Source organism: Tympanuchus pallidicinctus, unplaced genomic scaffold, assembly GCF_026119805.1.
Source record: "Tympanuchus pallidicinctus isolate F22 unplaced genomic scaffold, pur_lepc_1.0 scaffold20, whole genome shotgun sequence".
NCBI lineage: Eukaryota > Metazoa > Chordata > Aves > Galliformes > Phasianidae > Tympanuchus > Tympanuchus pallidicinctus.
The window spans coordinates 3109507-3128661 of NW_026294722.1; the positions used below are offsets into that span (position 1 = coordinate 3109507).

The 19155-nt window shown below is 41.9% G+C and overlaps 1 protein-coding gene across 2 annotated transcripts; it reads left to right on the forward strand.

Moving 5' to 3' along the window:
• The first annotated feature begins 1419 nt into the window (after positions 1-1419).
• On the forward strand, positions 1420-17581 carry EDN3 (endothelin 3). Of its 2 annotated transcripts, XM_052684335.1 has the most exons (6): positions 1423-1562; positions 1647-1900; positions 2288-2522; positions 14203-14367; positions 15280-15377; positions 16186-17581. In XM_052684335.1, the coding sequence occupies exons 2-5, from the start codon at positions 1849-1851 to the stop codon at positions 15347-15349; spliced, it is 522 nt and encodes a 173-aa protein (XP_052540295.1). In that variant the 5' UTR covers positions 1423-1562; positions 1647-1848; the 3' UTR covers positions 15350-15377; positions 16186-17581. The 2 variants fall into 2 exon arrangements, with proteins under 2 accessions (XP_052540296.1, XP_052540295.1); XM_052684336.1 differs by having other exon boundaries at positions 1420-1900; positions 15280-15388.
• The last annotated feature ends 1574 nt before the right edge of the window (positions 17582-19155 follow it).

Here is a 19155-nt window from a genome sequence, read left to right on the forward strand (position 1 = left end):
AACACTAACAGCACAACAAGCTTCTACTTTTTTCAGAGAAGTTCAAATGCAACCACAAGCATCTATCAAAAGCAATCCTATATAACAGCACTGGAGTACTAGACCTAGAACTGCCTGGCTTGAAGCAATTAATTTGTCTACTTAAGATGTAATGGAACTAACATCACAAATATTCTTTTTTTCAGAGGTGCTTTGTGACTGTATCTTCAAAATAGCAGCAGCCATACAACACTGCTGTTGCACTGCAAGCATGACTTTAATACACACAAACTCAGCATCCTGCAAAACAGCGTATCTGAAAATGAAGGTCACTGCAATTAGTCGTCCTATAAGGAAAGTGAGAACTTTGCTAGATTAAGCGTGAACTTCAGTGCAATACTAACTCCAGGAATTTGCATAAATTTGCTGTGTTTGTTATGAGGATATCAGAGACTTGCAGTGAAGCTATTTAAAATTATCAGAACTAAAATTACCAAAGTGCTTTCCCAGCTCTGTTTGGTGGTTGAACGTTATCAATACTTTGGAGAGCTGCTTGCGTTGCTGCTGATATTTCAGTGCTATATTGCAGTCTTGTCATTTCAAAGTCATGCTAACCAAGCCGTTTCATCGTCCACAGAGAACCCGGTGTCAGCAAAACTGGAGAAAAAGGAACTCTCCAACTATTAATGCTTTTAATGAGCATCATGCTTTTGTTATTAGTTGGGAACACGGTAGACCAAAGTTCTCCCCTGGGACTCTCAAACTTTAGAAGCTGACAATGGCATGGTTTGACAGACTGACAGGACATGGCATCTCGATGATGTTTTTAAGTGGTGTTGCTCAACAGCCCACAACTGGGGTTGGGGGCAGGGCCAGAAAAAGAATACGAAATGGCAGAGAACTGTTGAGCATCAGGCCTTCGAATAACATAAGCTGAGTGATTCTGCAATGACTTTCCTACTCATGAAACAGATTCTAAGGAACACACTGAATTGCATGAAAGAAATGCTGATTGCAGCTCTTTCTATTGAAACACACCTGAATGTCTTGATTTTAAATACTGACAATTAAATTTGCTAATCTTTCTCTGTGAGCTCTCTACAACACACGCTCTCTGTAATAGGTTATAATTGTACTGCAGTGAAGGACATAGACTCTTTTAGCCCTTAAATCTTGCCTACTAGCACTGAATGGTTTAGATGCTGATAACAGAGCCACGTACAGCAGTCTTGTTCTAGGCACACGTGCCAGGTATGCATGCAGTATGAAACCCTTCCATAATTTCCTAAGTCAGATTTGAATCACAAGCTCTTGTTCCTATCACACAAGCCGCCTTCCTGAAACTGCAGACCTCTGAAAAGCGACGGACCAGGAGCCCCATTAGCAGCACCAGGAGGGACGCGCCTCCCGCTGCCGATAAAGGAGGCTGCGCCGCGCGCTGCTGCCGCCTGCGCCTCACCTGCACGGACGGGCCGGGGGCGGGCAGTGCCAGCAGAGCCCGCCCCGGGGCCGCAGCTGTCCGCTGGCGGGAGGCGGCTGCAGCTGGGAAACAGCAGCTCCGGTTTCTGAGATCGGATTTGGGGGTGGGGTGGGAGGTGTGTGTGCGTGTGTGGGAGAAAAGCCGAGCGATGGAGCTTCCCTTCTTTTGACAACGCTCTCCCCTTCAGGACTAAGCCTGCGCTGGAAGTAAAAGAACTACGTGGGAGAACAGCCGATCTCACCTCCGCGTGGGAAGCGGCTGCGGAGCAGCGTGTGCCGCCAGCCCGAGGATATCGCTGCCTGCACGCCGCTGCGAGCCCGTCCGGAACGGCTCCGCCGCCTCTGCACTTCACCGTTGCCTGCAGTCAACTAACGTGCAATTTGAGTTTAATGGAGCTGGGCTTATTGTTCCTCTTTGGACTTACAATTACATCGACTGCAGGTAACGTGAATTTCTTTCTTTCTTTGCCATTTCCACGCGTGCACGCAAAGAAAGGCTGCTTCGTTGGTTGTTTTTTTTTGGGTGTTTTTTTTGGTGGTTTTTTTTTTTTGCCCTTCTTTCAAAAGGCAGCAGCCCGGTCCGACGCGCGTTATCTAACTGGGCACCAAAGACATCACTCGGCCGCGCGTGGGTTAAGAACCCAGCGGCTCCAGCCGTGCTCCCCAACCTGCGGGGCTGCACTGCACCGAGTAACGGCATAACGGTGCGCGTAAGAGCTCGGAAAGTTTGCCGGGAGCGCTGTGCTCGGAGTCCCGTTGCGGAAGGGGCTGCAGGGCTCGGGGTTGCCGAGGGGTCGCTCAGCGCTGTTCTTGCCTTCTCGCTGCGCAGGGTCCTCGCCGCCCCGGCCCCGCTCCCTGCCGGCGGGCGGAGATCCGCGCTCGGCGGCGCTGGGGCAGAAGCAGCGGGAGGAGAGCGGAGCGGCGGCGGTGCCGGGCGGCGGCAGGGCCAAGGCGGACGGCGGGGTGCTGAGGCGCCGAGCACGGCGCTGCACTTGTTACACCTACAAAGACAAGGAGTGCGTCTACTACTGCCACCTCGACATCATCTGGATCAACACCCCCGAGTGAGTGAGGGCCGGGCGGGCCGCGAAATGGCGGGCCGGGCCGAGAAGGGCGCGGAGCCCCGCGCGGGTCGCCGGGAGGCGAGGGGGCTGCGGGGCGGGCTCGGCTCCGCCGCGGGGCGGCAACGGGCGGGGGGCGCCCGCCGGGGAGGGCAGGGCTCGGCCGGAGGGCCGCCGGGGGGAGGCGGCGCCGCGCTTCGCGAGGTCAGGGCGGGACGAGGGGTCCCGCAGCACCGCCGGGCGCTGCCTCGCGGCCGTGCCCGACCGACACCTGCGGGGCTCCGTGGGCTGATGCAGAGCCGGTCGCTCCGCATCCCCGCGCTGAGGGAAAGCGGGCGTGGGGGAAGGAGCTGGTATTTTGGAGGAGAAAGCTGTTCCTAATAAACCACTGTTTGGGAAAGGAACAATAGCAGTTTGTTCCTTTTTGTGCAGTTGTGCTGTTTCTGATAAAAAAGCACGGCGGAAAATGCTTCGACTTTAATTTTTGAAAACCTCAGCGTACCAGGCATAAAGCGTTACAAAAGTGTCTCGGATAATGATGTTTATGGGAACGGTAAACAAGCTTTTGTTTCAATCCATAATAAAAACAGTTTTTGAAAACATGATGTTTCCCACGAAGTGGAAATTCTGAGTTTCTCCCAGGTCAGAGGGGTGAAGCGCTCCCAGTAAGGCAGGAGCCGGTACAGACAGCGTCCAATTGGAAAAAATGGCCCAGGAAGAGTGACGCTTTGCCTACAGCCAAAGGGTTTGCGTCCTCCTGGGCCATTGTACATATCCTGTCTGATAACTAAAATAGCTTCAAGGATCTGCTAAGATTTTCATAGGCTAAATGGTATCAGTCCTGTAGAAACTCAAGTGATCAGTTCATTAAAAAGTCATCAGGAGAGCTGATGAATCTAACATTAGAGTTCATTTAATGAGCTTCAGCAGTCGGATGCTTAGAGCTGTATGACTGAGACTTCTCACCCCAAGTACTGCACTGACTGCAATTTGGGAACGTTTCTGTTAGCCTTGTACTCCTTTGGATCAATAGCACAGCATCAGATTAAAATAACAAAAGGAGTAGAAAAGGACAAAGTAGCAGTAGAGTAAGTTAACTTAAATAGGATTTACAGCACTGAATTTGTAAATTCTCTTGCGCATCCCAAGTCGAGGCCATGCGGGATGACAAGTCCTTTGAAATTCTACCAACCTGAACATATAATATGTTCACAGAAGTCAATGAGTTATTTGTTTGCTTTCATTCCGTTAGGAAAATTTGTATGCAGTCCTTTAGAATTAATAGTGAGCATTAATTCACTGATGCAGAGTGTTCTTAACTGGAAGCGACATGTCACAGAATCATGAAGTCATTGAGGTTGGAAAGACCAATAGATCATCTAGCCCAGCTACCAGCACGTGGCTGTGGCCGTTCCAGATGATGTCACTCAATGAGCATCCACCCTTACAACAAATACTTAAAGTAGAGAATGAGATGTAAAGCATTTTGATGTTATATATAGCATTAGCAATGAGGTATTTCAGATAATTCAGATATTAAGCAGTTGGGCCTATGATTCACAACTTACTAATCCAAAGTCAACTGTACATAAAATAACAGCATAGCTCTCAGGTATGTAAATGTATTTCTGAATGTGAATGAGAGACATCGGGCCTGCATGTTGATATACCAAACAAGCTACACAACTTCTTAATGGAAGTAAACATTGGATCTGTACAGACTGCACATCTGTTTATAAACAGGGCTTTCATGTTGCCGTGTGCATGCTGTTGAGAATTTTAATGTTTACTAATAAAAATGTGGCTCAAATGTATCTTTGAGGATCAAACACTGACAAGGAAACCAGAAAAATCTGTTGGAAAAAAAGAGGTTTTCACAGAATCCTTTAAGGTTGGAGAAGACCTTTGTGATCCTCATGTCTTACCATCAACCTGACCAAAAAGCATAAAGGTGTTTTGTGTCCATTGCTGGTACCTCTACTCCTAAAGGTGCACTGATTTTCATCTAGATGTGTCTATCTTGGTTACAAGTCAGTAAACTTTTGGAGCATGTTTCTTAAATAGAATGAAATATCTTGAAATGGGAAGGATGAGGATCGAGTGCAGTTCCTGGCTTCATACAGGACTTCTGGAGGTTGGTGGCCCTGCCTGCTGCAGGCGGGTTGGAACTTGATGATCCTTAGGGTCCCTTCCAACCCAAGCCATTCTATGGCTGCCTAAAAGCCCTGTGTCTGAGGGCATTGTGCAAATGCTTTGTGGGCTCTGACTGGGTGCTGTGGCCCTGGGCAGCCTGTGCTGGTACCCAACTCTGAAAGCTGTTGATTCTGATCTTCCTGCTTACTTGCTTCTAATGTACCTTTTTCAGTTTTATTTCTTACATCAAACACTACAATTGCCTTTTACTATGTTATTGTTACTTTATGCTTCTTTTCTATTTTTTTTTCCCTTTTTCATTTCTCTTGATTTATATCCTGTACTTTATCATTTCTTGGCAAAAATTCCCTAATATTTTCTTTGTCCAGGTTACTCTTTTGTCCACGCTTCACAAACTTTATTTCCTGGTTTCTTTCCCCTATTCTTCCCAACAGAAGATGCTATTAAGCATTGTTGTGTTATATCCAAAACAAATCACTGTCTCTCCCTGAGGAAATGGTTAAAATTTCAATGAAAGCAGTGCTTGAGGCAGAGGCCTTTCCAATACAAATCCTATTTCTGCCCTCTCTGAGAAAGATCAGCAAATTGATAGGTGAAGAAGAGCATGTGATGGCAGAATGTGCACTGTTTGACTGCAGCTATTCCCAATTAAATGAGGAATGGTCTGTGCACGCATTTGAGTATTGCTTTCTACTTGTCTGTGAACCATTTGGGTGAGTCCAGAGCACTGAGCTCACCAGTGCTATTTTGACAGCATAGGACTTTCATGCTGGGAACAGTGACAGTCTGAAGACAGAAGTAGTCCTAAAGAAAGTCTGCTAAATCAGAACAGTATAATGCAATTATGTGGTGCAGACAACAGTTAACATATCACAATAAAGATAATTAAAAGCTGGTAAATTGTTCTCACTGATAAGATTGGTTACTCAGAATTAGTTTGCAATGTGCTTTTTATCACGTTACTAATTATGCTTATCTTGATTCATATCTTGATCTATAGTTACAGCCATTTTAAGAGAGGAAGAATGACTTGTCTTTTAAACAGTACCTATTGATGTAACACAGCTGCAGCTTAGTGCTTAATTCCACATATTGAGGAAAGCACTTCTTCAGAGGGGTTCTGCGTTTCAGTTAATGACATCAATGTTAGTAAGCATGAAACACGACAGATGCTCGGAATAACTAGGAAACAATTAAAAGTGCTGTAGGAAAGTAATGCTGTCATGAGGACACAGTATCAGATAGTAAAGTGGTCTTCTGACATAAAGTATAATGAGAATTTGTGGCAATAGTCCAGAAACTTTCTAAGGAGAATTAGCATAGGTGAATGTTTGTCAGGGCACTTCCTCACTCAAACTACCAGATTTCTTGAGGAGGCTAAATCAAAGCAAAAGTTTTTGTTGTATTTCTTCGTGCTCACAGGAGGAGTAACTGAATGAATTCTGTGGCCATGTTATAAAAACCACTTTATGTAATCTAACAGTTCTGTCTCCCGGTTACATAAATTTCTGAATCAACAGGATTGGATGGATAAAGTGAGAGCAAGAATTGGATCTATTATCTTTGCATTTGCTGCTCTGATCCTCTGTACTTAGATTGTGTTTTATTGAAAGGAAGCCTGAATAATCTTACTGAAAGAACTTTTCACCCTTATTATCAAGTATTGTTATTCCACTATTTTTTGAGAATTATCTCCATCAGTAGGTAAATATACACACTGTCCTGTATATTACTGGAAATAAAGGAACACAGCTAAAGATTTCTTGTTCTGTAAAACAATTAAGCATTTGCTTATAATCTTAATAGATCAGACTGAAAGTTCTGCCTAGCCAAAGGCATCATGATGAAGGAGTGGCTGCAGGCCAGGCAGAGTTGATCTGTTTAACGGCACACACGGTTCACCATCAGAACGAAGTGCCAGAAGAAGTGATCAAGTAATGAATCTTATGTTTAATTGCGTTTACTTTGTGCATGAAGTTTGCCTTACATTTGAAGACTTCCAAATTAGACTGTGCACGTGCATCACTTGTCCTAACGCAGCCCAAATTGACAAAACAAAAATCTTAGCGAGCCAGTAACCATTAATTAAATAAAACTATGGAATCTGTGGCCATACTCATTGCTGAAAAAAACTAATCAGGCATGAAGCAGATAAAAGGAATTGATGTAAATGAGGAATGTTAACTATTTTTTTTAAGTTACAACTGTTTTATTGAAAACTTAAATGAGATGGTAAAGCTCTGACTCTAAAAGCTGGAAGATTTTTCTATGACAAAAAGCTGCACAGAACTTCATCAAAGGGAGAGTATTTAAAATCAATTTACTGAAAACAGTAATAAGCTGCTTCTATTATGGTTATACTTCATGATGAACAATCTGGTTTGATTATTAGGCTGATTATACAAGCAGTTATTTTTCCTGCATATGTAAAGCATGTATTGACTTCACACTGTGAGTTGGCACAGCTTTAACCTCACGCATTCATGGCAGATAAGCCTCCTGACATCTTGTTCTTTGCCATTATTACAAACACAGCCCACAGGTTTCAAATTAAATCCCTTAACACTTGTGTTTTTGCACACTGACTTCACATCTCTGTTGACTGCCCTCAGCTTTCATGCATATTCTTACATAGACAAGTCAGTTTGCCTCTCATTTGCCTTTATTAAAATGCACGCACCTTATTAGCGAGAGCAGTGCAAGTCGTTTGCACAATTAGAATTCTGAAAGCAGCAAGATAAATATTAACATTGAGGAAAAACACCTTCAGAGTAGTTCAGTAATGCAATATAATGACACAATCTTTAACTTAAATGCAAGATTCTTCTAGGCTAAGAAATAGCTCAGCTTGCTTTTCGCATGCCTATTCTCTTTGAAAACAAGGGTCATAATACTCTCTTGGATGAACTAGATCCAGTGTTCCCTTATCCTAAGTTAAATAAGTAGGAATGGCTTTGGTTTTTAGCGAATGTCTTCTGTCCAATTGAAACAATTTCCATTCCAGCAGCTGCCCCAAATTCACACTCTCCTGCTTTGTGTTCTGCTCATTTCTCCTAACCAACTGCTCTTAAACTAATTTTTTTTTGAGATCTCACCCCGCACTGTTCAGCAATGTTCACCTTAAATGTCTTTGACACATGCACAGCTTGCACGCCCTCCACATCTAAATGTAGAATATATCCTCTTCCTGAGAACCTTATTTACAGTACTTGAGGTACTGGTGTCCTAACAGCAGTATCCTCAGAAAGACCTGCAATTATTATTTGGCTCTAAAGACTAAATCCCACGGCGCTGTGGGACCCAGCCCCACAGAGGATGGGGTCAGGGATGAGACACACCAATAGCTGCTGCCTCGACATTTCACTGCAGCTGCTCATGTTGGTCTAATTGTAAGAATAAACAAAGAATAGGCATTCTCTAGATCCATCAAACCACAGTCACTTCCATCAGCCTTAAAGTTTAAGGCTATTTGTTTTCCCCTAGGTTCTTGCTTGCTTTGTTTTTAAACCAGCAGTGGGTTTTAACTCTACAAGCTGCGGGGAATGGCAGAAGCACGCGCTGGAAGTGTTTTCTGTGGGAACTTCAGGAACCAGAATAAATACTCCAAGTTTTGCTGTGAAAATCCTGCCATTTGCCACTTTGTTTATCTTATTTTTCAGCCGTTCTTGACTTTTGTGATTTACCCCAGTCTATTTGCTTTAGAGCTGCCCCCTCACTGATGACATTCCCTGCCTGTCAGAGGAAGAAAAAGGAGTAACGGGAGTTCGGGCCTCACAGACAGAAAATACTACACCAGTTCTGTATTTTTTTAAATAACAATCACAGCACTTGCCACTAAACTGGGAGCAGATCAGAACTGGTGTGAGGTACTGAAGGATATGGGAGCTGCTGTTTTGAGAGAGGTATTCATGTTAAACAATAGTCTGAAGAAACGCACTCCAAGTTTCATTCAACTCAGATGTTTTTCTGATCACATTTGATAGAGGAAACACGTAACATCCTTCTGCCAGCTACAAGATAAGGATTTCTAGTGCCGAAATTAAAATTTACAGTAAGACTTTTAATAAAAAAAGCATCTGTTTTGATTTGGCTGTTCATTTATGATGTAATTATTCTCCAGATCTGCTTTGATGCAGGTTGTATTGCTGAGTTGTCTTTGCTTGTGAAATTATAGGCATTTATATAATTTCACGCAAACAAGAAAAATCTGATTATATATAATTTTGTCATAATTAAACATGAGTCCTCTCCTGTGATTTAGAAATGAACAATACATTCAGTGCAATATTGATTAATTCATCCACTTTTGAATCAGTTTATTTTGTAAAAAGGACTGCATGGCCACCAGCTCTTGTATAAGAAATAAGGTATGACTTATTTCTTATGGGCTGCTTCTTTGAAGCCCAGTTCTACCTCTCTGTTCTACTGCTGAACAGAAATCACTCATGCTGGGTTTCCTGTGTTTTTGTCAAGAGAAGTACTGTGAAGACCTCCCAGCAGAATCTTCTCCAGAAAGCATCCTGGATAAGGACTTTCCTATGACTGCCAGCCAAACCCAAACTGCAGTTGATAACAACAGCTGCAGGTGTGCTTGTCACCTGCTGTGGTTTGACTGGCTGTTCACAACACTGCACCAAGGCACAAGTGTCCTCCACATCGCATTTCTCACTTCCTAGAAATACTGCACACTGTGCATGCAGCCCGTTTTCTTTTTTCAGTTGACTGTGACAACGCTGGGTGACTGAGTCTGAGGTGAATAGACAGGTGTGCATTTTGCTAGGTAGATAGTGGGGATTTGCTCAAGCCTGCGTTGTTTTAAGGCTGCTGGGATGCTAAAGGAAGAAGCCCAGGGAAACAATCTGCCTTCAGTTTTCTCACAGTAGTTACTTGGATACCATAGAATCCCAGCAGGAAGTAAATCAAAGAACTCATCTGATCAGTGAGGCTGTATGCTGAAGTAGATATGTGCAGTCCTGGCTTACCGCCTAAGTTAGCAATAACTAATTAAACTAATTTGGGGTCCTCCCAAATTAGCAAGTATTAATTAAAAGTATAAGACTGAAAAGAAAAGAAAAAAAAAACAGTGAAAGAAAAACCAAATCCAGCAAGGTTTTGGAGCTAGAGCTTTCTGCATAACAGTAGCCTATGTAGATGTACAGGAGCAGTGACTACTACTAAAAGGAGGAGGTGGGAAATAGACAAGTATTTACACTCTACAGCCACACCTTTATCTCATCTGAAAATAATTATAACTGTGAAAAGCTAATTAGAAAATGTACAATTTCTCTGGATAGAGCACATGATTAGAATGACAGAAGACCAAGATGTCCGAGTCTTCTCTGAAGAACATCCCTGAAGAACACTGCATTTACATCTTAAATGAGGAGGAGGAGGAATAGATATTAGAGGAGGAAATCCTGTTGTAAACTTCTCACATTTAAACAAATTATACCTCTTGCAGACAGCTGGAGTGAACTTTAGGAGCAGCCAGTTTCTCTCCTGCAGTAGCTTTATGTGAAATTGAACATAGAAATATCTGTTATTTTCCCCAACATCTCTAATCCTAGATGGGTTTGGGCTTACTTGTACTGTGTTAATTTTTGCTTTCTTTTGGCATTCTTTGTTCTCAGTGGTCCTTGTAGGGATCTCATACATGTTAAGATTGTCTGAGAACATTGGAGACAGTTGGGAGCCTTGCTGGCCTGGATACCTGCCAGAAAATATATTGCTGAATACTGAAATCACAGCATCTAAGATGAATGCTGCAACCCCCTCATCCCTTTGTTTTGGCTGAAACTCTCAAGTGCCCTGGAGGTATCTACTGCGCTTAAGTGGCTGGGAAAGTAGAAAATAATAGCAGCTCATAGGTCAATTATAACACAGCATGAGAAACTCAGCCACATGTTATAAGAATTAAAATAAACCGTTTGGATTTGGCTGCCTGAATCCTGAACGTTCACCATAGTATGAATGAGGGACAGCTGGACATAAGCAAACTTACTCTTCCCAATTAGACTCGAAGGTAGCGGTCATTCAGTGAGCAGTTCTTTCTTTGGAAACTCGCGCCAATATCTCTGGTTTAGGTTTAGAATGACTGTTTCAGCCATCACTCAAGACTTGTGTTGTTTTTTTTTAAAAAAGCCTATATCTGTTAATTTAAAGGCAAAAGCTTGCTTCAAGAGTTAGTTGACTTTCAGTAGCAGAGCTTTTATGTTGTGTTTTGTGGGTGCAAGTACAGAAATGGTCTAGAGTGCATCTGACTGTCCGATTTGCAGATCCCAATTGGATAGGCTGATCCAGAATTGCATGGGTTTGCTTGGTCTCCTTGGAGAGAAAAAAGGCATAAAGGACACAGTGCCCATTTGCTCTTTAATATGCAGAAACCCATTTTACTGCTTCAGGAGAATTCTGTTCTCCAAAAGGAAAAAGTGATGGGTACTGATTTGAAGGTCAGGCCATACTTGTGCAGACATTTTTTTCTTTAATTCTTTAAATCTGTGGGTCTTAACAGAAGTTTTCAAAAATTTCCTAAATGGCTCTCAGCCCGTGCTGAGGGAGCTGATCATAACCACAAGGAACACAGTGCAGGGGAACTGGTTGCTCAGGATCCCCAAAGCCCAGCAAGAGGCTAGCCAAGAAATGGGCCTCTGCCTAGTTCAGCTGTCCCTCATCTTCGCTGTGGGGAGACAGACTGCCCTGGTATGTGAAAGCCAGCAAGCTTTGACTGAGGAAGAGAGATACCTCACCTGAAAGGAAAAGCAAAGTGACTTCTTAGCTAAGCAGATGCTTGGTTGGCAATTAAATGCTGATAATAATTTCCACTGAGCGTACTGAAATTAAGATTCTACATCTGTCAGTTTGAACCCGAGCATTGCAGCACCATATAATTTCCTGCACAAGCAGCCTTTTGCTAATCACCTGTAACAATCTAAGATTAAGTAATGCTGCTAGGCAAATGCTTCTGATACTTGTTCAAATGAATCTCTCTGGCATCTCTTCTCACTTCTGAAGTACTGAGAAAGTGGCATGAACTAACTTGAAATAGTAACATTTTCAGCTGCTGGAATGATAGCCATGCACATACTAGCATTTGCTTAAATGATGTGATTTATGAGTCGCATCTGAGTACCTGACAGGCAAGAAAACACCAGCCATATTATGTAGCTCTTTCTGAATCCTGCTGAAAAGACTCTGAGACACTATTGAAGTTCATCTCCTTTGGTTTTGAATTTTTTGCCTTAGAAATTAAGAACAGACATACTGGGAGAACGATTACATTTCCATCTCCGATTAATAAACGAGCACATAAGCTCACAAAAATGTTTGCTTGGGCATTCTAGATAGAATTCTTATGCTTGAAAAATTTGCATTTGCATTTATTTTTGGACGATTGAGAATGAAGCTCGAATACATTTTCTTAGCTATAAAGCATACTCTAAGCATCAAGCTTGCAAGTTGCATAGAACAGAAGGCGCTTCATTAGAAAGATCAGAAGTGTTATCTGAAATATCAGCCTCCTCCTTTGCTTAGGGCTGCGATTCATGGTTCTTATCACTTGTAATTACACCATATTGGCCACCCCTGCCAGTCTCTTGGAATTTACTGTCTCTTAAGAAAGCCAGCAGACATGTAATGGGCCCATAGTTCCCATACTGAGCTCTTAATGTGAAACTGAAGTTGATTATGACTTGCGAACTGCAGCAACTAAGGCCGAAAGCACGTGTGCCCTTTTGCCTCTCCAGCTGGGAAGGCAAAACCTCTGACACAGGCCAAGCCACAGCCTGGTCCCACAGAGAGATGCATTTACATAATTAGAATAAGAAAAAAGGTATCATATGTTGGAAAAGTGGACTCAACGAGGAACCTCTTCAAATAACAATAATAAAATACCGCAGTATTTCATTTCTTGTTAATACAGTGCGGAAAGACATCTGTAAGAGCGGTGAAAGGTTCCTTATCCCTTTGCAATTTGTTTGCCATGAAATAGGGGTTTCACATTTGGTTAGACCAAGCAAAATTCCTTCTTTCACTCCAGCCTAAATCTGAGCAAGAAGTTGAATAACAGAATTTTCCCAGAGAGTTTCCAGCATTTCTCACCTTTAAAAATACAGGAACTTCTCCATGTTTCTGTCTCTGAAAGCCAGCAGCAAAAAAAAAATTATCTAAAATATGACTATCTAACAGTTCTGGCAGAAGGTATCTGCATTAGCCAGTTATCATTCCTTACTCTGAACAGTATAGAACAGACACACAAAACATGGCAGCATGAAATTACTAATACTGTTTAGTTACAAAGGGAGACTTGCCCCTAACCCTGAAGACAACAGACAGCTTCTCAAAAGACTGCATGAGACAAAGGGACAAAATCAACTCAGAGTAATCAACTCTTAGTCTTAGGACTAATTTGCATATTCTTGATCTTCTCTGGTGTTGAGGCACAGCCACAGAATGAAGGAAGTGCTGAAGATACAGAACAGTTTCTGCACAGACGTTAAGCGGAAGGTCTTTCAGTAGCAGATGCTGCTCTCATGGTTGCTAGCACACAGAAACACTGCTGCTGGTTTTGTATCTTTCTGGGATAGATCCATGTATGATGGGCGTGCTCTGCTCCAGGCTGTGGAAGATGAGGTAGGCTGTTACAAACTAGTACGTACTAGCAGCAGTGCAGAGGTTTGAATAACTGATTTGCATCAGCAGAACTGATGTTACATCAGAAGTTATTGCAGAGATTACAAAAATAATGCTTCTGAACCTTTCAGCCCACCATGAGTGTGGGAAAATGGAAGATTAGCTGCTTCCCAATTAATAGCAGACGAAAGAAGTCCAAGTACATGAAGTTAGCGCTTCCAGACTGATTATTCAGACCTTGCCCTATAACCTCCCTCTAACCCTGCTATAACCGCTCTTATTTCCTCTCCCCAACTCTTTTTTTCTCCCACCTCCACTCCTTTTTCTACCCTTGGATCTCTGTGGATCTGTGGTTTGCATACCCAGCCCTCGAGTGCGCTGAAACTTTGGTGAGTCTCCAGCCGTTGTGTGCTGTGAATCTGCTATTGAGATACTTTCACAACGTTTAGGAGAATAACTTTTGAGACATTGGCACGGAGTAATGGAGCATGTCCTGTCCTGATATTACTGGCTATAATCCACAAGTGAACAAAGCATGCCAGACTTTGGGAAATACAGAGAATTCTTACTCTTTCTTGGTCTGCTGCTGTAAAGAATATGTATCTGCATGATTTTTCTCTGGGAGATCATGCAAGGAAGAACACCTTGCTTATTCTCACATTTGAGACTCCATGGGTCACATTCCTAAACACAATGCAATAAACTTCTTTTGAGGTTTTTTTTTCTAGCTACTTTACAGCTTCATAAAAGCTTGAGTTGTCTGAGAAGTTGTGATTGGAGAACTTTACATAAGCATAGGGTCTGATTTTTTTTTGCCATTATTGTTTGCATCACTAGCTCTGTTTCCTAAAATACCTTAATTGGCTCCTAAAATATACAACATTTGTGGTTGTCCCAACAGGAGGACTGTGCCATATGGGCTCTCCAACTACAGAGGCAGCTTTAGAGGCAAAAGATCTACAGGCCAGAATCAAAGTATTTCCCAGCCTTCATTCCGGTGCTCTTGTTTGGATATTTATGACAAACAGTGTATGCAGTTTTGCAGAAGAATGCAAGACAGAAGAAGGTGGGTACCTGTTCTTAATTATTGTCCACATTATTTGATTATTTCATGCAAGTTCATTATGGCATGTATCAAAATAAGCTGATTGAGAAATGTATTGATTTTAAATCAAATTCTCATATCTAGTAGCATAGGCTGACCCTGGGTAGCAGCCAAGCACACACGCTGTCACTTGTTCCCTTCCCTCTCACATGGGATCAGGGAAAAGTTGGTAAGAGCAAAATGGAGAAAACTCAAACATGGTGATAAAGTCAGTTTAACAGGTGAAGAGGGAAAAAACCACCAAAAGCCAACAGGCAGCGCAGAGGGTGTCAGCACCTCCTGCACAGGCTGATGTCCAGCTACTTGCCAAGCCATGGCTGCTGTAAAAGCTAAAATCCCCCTTCTTCTGTTTACTGCTAGGCATGAAGTTAGATGTTACGGAATACTGCTTTGGCTAATTCAGGTTACCTGTCCTGCTTTTATTCCATCCCAGTCTCTTGCCACTGCTGGCCTACTCTGGGGGTGGGGACAGAGGAGGAAAAAGAGAAAGCCTTGATGCCATGCAAGCACCAGTCAGCAATACCAGAACAGTGGTGCACTGCCAACACTTCTCTTCATCACAAATCTAAAGCACAGCACCACATAGGCTGCTGTGTCAAGAGTTGATTAACTCCGTCCTAGCCAGACTCAGCGCAGTAATGCTTTAGTTACTGTGTGCAGTTTTCTCTTTATGATGTATTCTTGAAACAGCAGATCTCCTATCCAGCTGGGACATTAAACAGAACAAGTCAGAGCATTTTTAATATTGGATTCATTTAGAATAAGAAAAATGCAGAGTTGTATGCAATCTAAAGAAAAGTCTGACACTGTCACTTCATGAATCGGTGTGTAAGGGTAATCGATGGGGGAAATTAACAGTTCTCTCATCCTCAGAAATCACGGATCAGTGAAAACAACAGAGAAGGACCAGTGCAGGGAAGAGGAGCACGCGTTCGTTCAGTAGCACAGTTTGGAGGATTCTGAACAGCCAGGTACAGCTCAGGTGGCCACTTCTGCTTACTCTTGAATAGAAATATTTCTCCAAAATTCTGTTTGTATTTTCGTGAGCCTGAATTCTTTCATTTGAACATTATGGGCAGATTTGGCCCAGTAGATTTTTTTTTTAATACAATGTATTACACACAATTACTACAACCTTCCTCTTGCTGCTCCAGCTCCTTCAGAAATTGGATTCTTTGGCTATAAGCCAGCACACATTTTGGAAAAAGTCCCACCTTTTTTTTTTCTTTAAGGGTAAGAGCTGTTCCTGTCTATCATCTCTTTACTCAGTTAGCACTGTACAACTTAAGCTACACGTGACAGTGCACAGCTCCACTAAAACTGACATTGTCAAGGTACAGCAACCAAACAAGCTGTGGAAAACATTTGGAGGGGAAATAAATCTGCTTTAAGTTTCAGATATGAAGAGGTTGCAGTGACCTCGTAGCAAGTTTCCGAAGATTCCAGTTTCAAATCTGTGCTTACTACCTTTAATACTATTGCAACATAAGAAATGAAAACAGTGTCACAATAAGCAAATACTTCCAGTTCTGGGTGAAATGAAGCAGCCCTTAGAAATAGGGAACTTCAGAAATAAAAACAAATCACCTCATTACCCCCAGCATTATAGCTGTGGAGGGAAGTCCCTAGAATTCTTTTGTTACAGGTATGTAAGCAGAGCTGGCTAGGCATCTGGGCAGGATTTTCTCTGTGTTTATAATCAAAAAGATGAAGCAGAGTTCTGTTGGGATGTGGGCAGTTCGGACTAACCCAGCAGGTGTTGTTTGTTTGATTCTTCAGCTTTAACATTTGCTTGCTGAAGCTCAGAAGCAACAGCTTGAGCTACAACTCTCCCTTGAGATGGACAAAATTGATGCTTCAGTCTGATGCCAGCGGAGACTTCAGCAGTATGCAACACTTTCATTTCATCAGTGCTGTTCTGAGGGCACGTGAACCTGTATGAAGAAGCTCCCTCCATGCTCCCCTCCTGAGAACCTCAGTGAAGGATCTGTGTCACCTAACCTGGCAGGGAACGGATCATCACTGGAGAAAAATTCAAAGGCAGATCCAAACTCCAGCGAGTTTCAGGAAACGTTTTTCTACCTGGTTTAAAAAGTACGATAGAAACATCCTGTTTCACTTTACTGCTTGCTACATGTCTGAAGAATCCACCCAGTGTTATGTGGGCAACAGTAATTGGACAAGGTGATGAGTTAGAGGTTGCCTGTATGTGGGTGCTCAATAAGAATAAACAGATACAAAATGTTTCCTTTGTTAATGTATGCAAGCCTGAATCATCATATTGTAACTCTGTGGCAGATGTTTAAATAACATTATCTATGCAGAATAAATATGAACATCTAATATAAACATTACTATAAACTATAGCAAGTTAAGAGTATACATTGAGTATTCAATAGATTACCAAATTTATGCACAAATTATTCCTGCACTATGAAGTTCCATTCAAAGACATTTACAGTGATTATTTAGGGATGTGCTGTAATTGATGAGCAGAACTCCAATAATTAATCCCAAAGAATTTCCTAGAGATGAAAGGGCAGGACTGTGGAACTTCAAATGAAACTTCACACACAAGAGTTTACTGTACTGGACCACATACTATCCAAAGCACTACGTACATTATCATCCATAGTTCATACATTCATCTTTGCTAGTACTTTAAATCACATTGTTATCTCTTCACTGAACAACTTGGAAACTTGGCAATAAGATTATTATATCCACCCCGGACACTTTTCAATGTAAATGATTTCTTCAGAAATTATGGAATTCTTATTTTTTTATTTTTATAGGAGGATGCAAGAGTGAGTAAGCTAAAAAAAAGCCTTGTTCAGTAATATAATTTAAAAAGAGAGAGGAAACCCCCCTACTTGTGACATTGGAGATGTTTGGGGCTTTTTTGTTTGACTGAACTTCATGCAGACTTTCCCCAAGGTGCATAAGTTAAACTGCAACCAGATTACATTAAATTATATTTTATCAGAAGATGGAGACTAAAACAAGAACTGCAAAATAAAAGGAACTTAATGGTAAAAAAAATAAAATAAATGGTTATATGGACTTAAAACAGTGGTAATAGGTTTTGTTTGAACAAAGAAAGGGAGGTCTTTGCCAAAATATATGATATATTTTATATATATGTGGATATATTTCATAAATAAATTATTATAGTTATAAAAGTAAATATATTTGTCAGTTATTGCATTTGTTTCAGTGTCTTATTTGCTGTGCAAATGACTTTGTACATTAATAGAAAACGGATTATTTATTGTATGGAAACACTTCACATATTTTCCCACTCTTTTTTTTCTAATTATGAAGAATGCTCAGTGCTCATTTATAACACTTATCATCAATTATCATCACCACCTGGATTTTTTTTTCTCCTGCACGCACAGCTCATACAAAAATCTGCCATCTTCAAGAGATTGATAGTTCTGAAAGTTTGAGTGTGGAAACTAAAGGAAAGTCGTGCGATCACAACCATGCATAAAAGGTTAAATCTCAGTTTTGTGTCCTTTTTACAGTAAATATAATCCCTGTCTGAGTTCACACACCTCCACGCTTCTAAACTTGCACAGAAAATAATCACTTCTCCCTTCAGCACGCAGGTAGAAGAGCCCATGAATATTATTGCTCCTCCAACAAAAAATAATTCAGCACTTCACAACACGAAAGTTGCTTTCAAACAGTTCTTGGAGCTCTGGAGCATAGCTAAAAACACTGTGCCAATGTACCTCTAGCACTTCATATAAAAATCCATCTATCCCGAATGCAGCCAAAACATCAACATGAGAAATAGCTCAGAACAGGAAGAGACGACAATCAAAGCTTACTGTAGGCACATCCAGATGGTTTCTGAAATGCAGATCCCCAAGCACTCTGAGTTCTGGGCAACCGTAGGTTTGTCTGACAATAGCTAACAGTCACAAAATTATTGCCTTGTTTTCTGTATGTTTGTGGAACAATGTACCACTTGCATGCCCCAGGTCTCAGGGACTCAGTCTGCCCGTTCTTAGTGGTACATACATTAGGCTAATTTGGAATCCAGTACTTAAATTACACACAAAACTAATTGAATATAAAACTGGGGAAAGGTTTTAAGTGAGAGAATTCCTACAGTGTGATAAACCACAACAGGATGATTTGCAGAAATAAATGTATCTCCACGTACAACATTAGCATCGTTAGGTATACAGAACTATTCTGGGATGTTGTTTGGAGGACACTGCTGTGTATTTTTCTAACATGTTCCAGTTCTTACTCCACCCCACGTACAGCCATTTATATTTAACTCTCTTCTAATTCTGTCAAAGTGCCATAGTTCTCATTCTAGTTCTCATTGATAAAAGTGCAATTTTCAGTTGTTAATAAGAATGATAAATGATCAGAAGTCTGGAAGACAATGTAGGAAGGAGGCTTGGAAGAATTTCTTCTCTAAGTTTTTCTTAGAAAAGAGAAGGAAGAAGGGTGTGTGTGAAGGCAGCCAGAACATGCAAAGGCCTGCAGCAGAGAGGAAAGCAGCTTGTCATCCTGTGTCCCCACAGCGTAAGAAAAAGAATGGGGGCTTACAGTGCAGTGAAGCCCATTCACGTTAAACTTATCAGTGAGAATGGTAAAAGGCCACGAGGACAACAGTCATCATCATCCATCATCATCTCCACTTCTTGCTCCTTGTCTGCGCCCTGTGAAAGGCAGACTTTGGTGCCCAAGGGGTCAGAGCTATGAGCGTGCTGCTTTCCTGCA

Coding starts and splice junctions, on each gene's coding strand:
- EDN3 (XM_052684336.1), top strand. CDS start 1,849: ATGGAGCTGGGCTTATTGTTCCTCTTTGGACTTACAATTACATCGACT. Junction 2,523..14,202: donor ATCTGGATCAACACCCCCGA/GTGAGTGAGGGC, acceptor TTGTCCCAACAG/GAGGACTGTGCCATATGGGC. Junction 14,368..15,279: donor AGAATGCAAGACAGAAGAAG/GTGGGTACCTGT, acceptor TCTCATCCTCAG/AAATCACGGATCAGTGAAAA.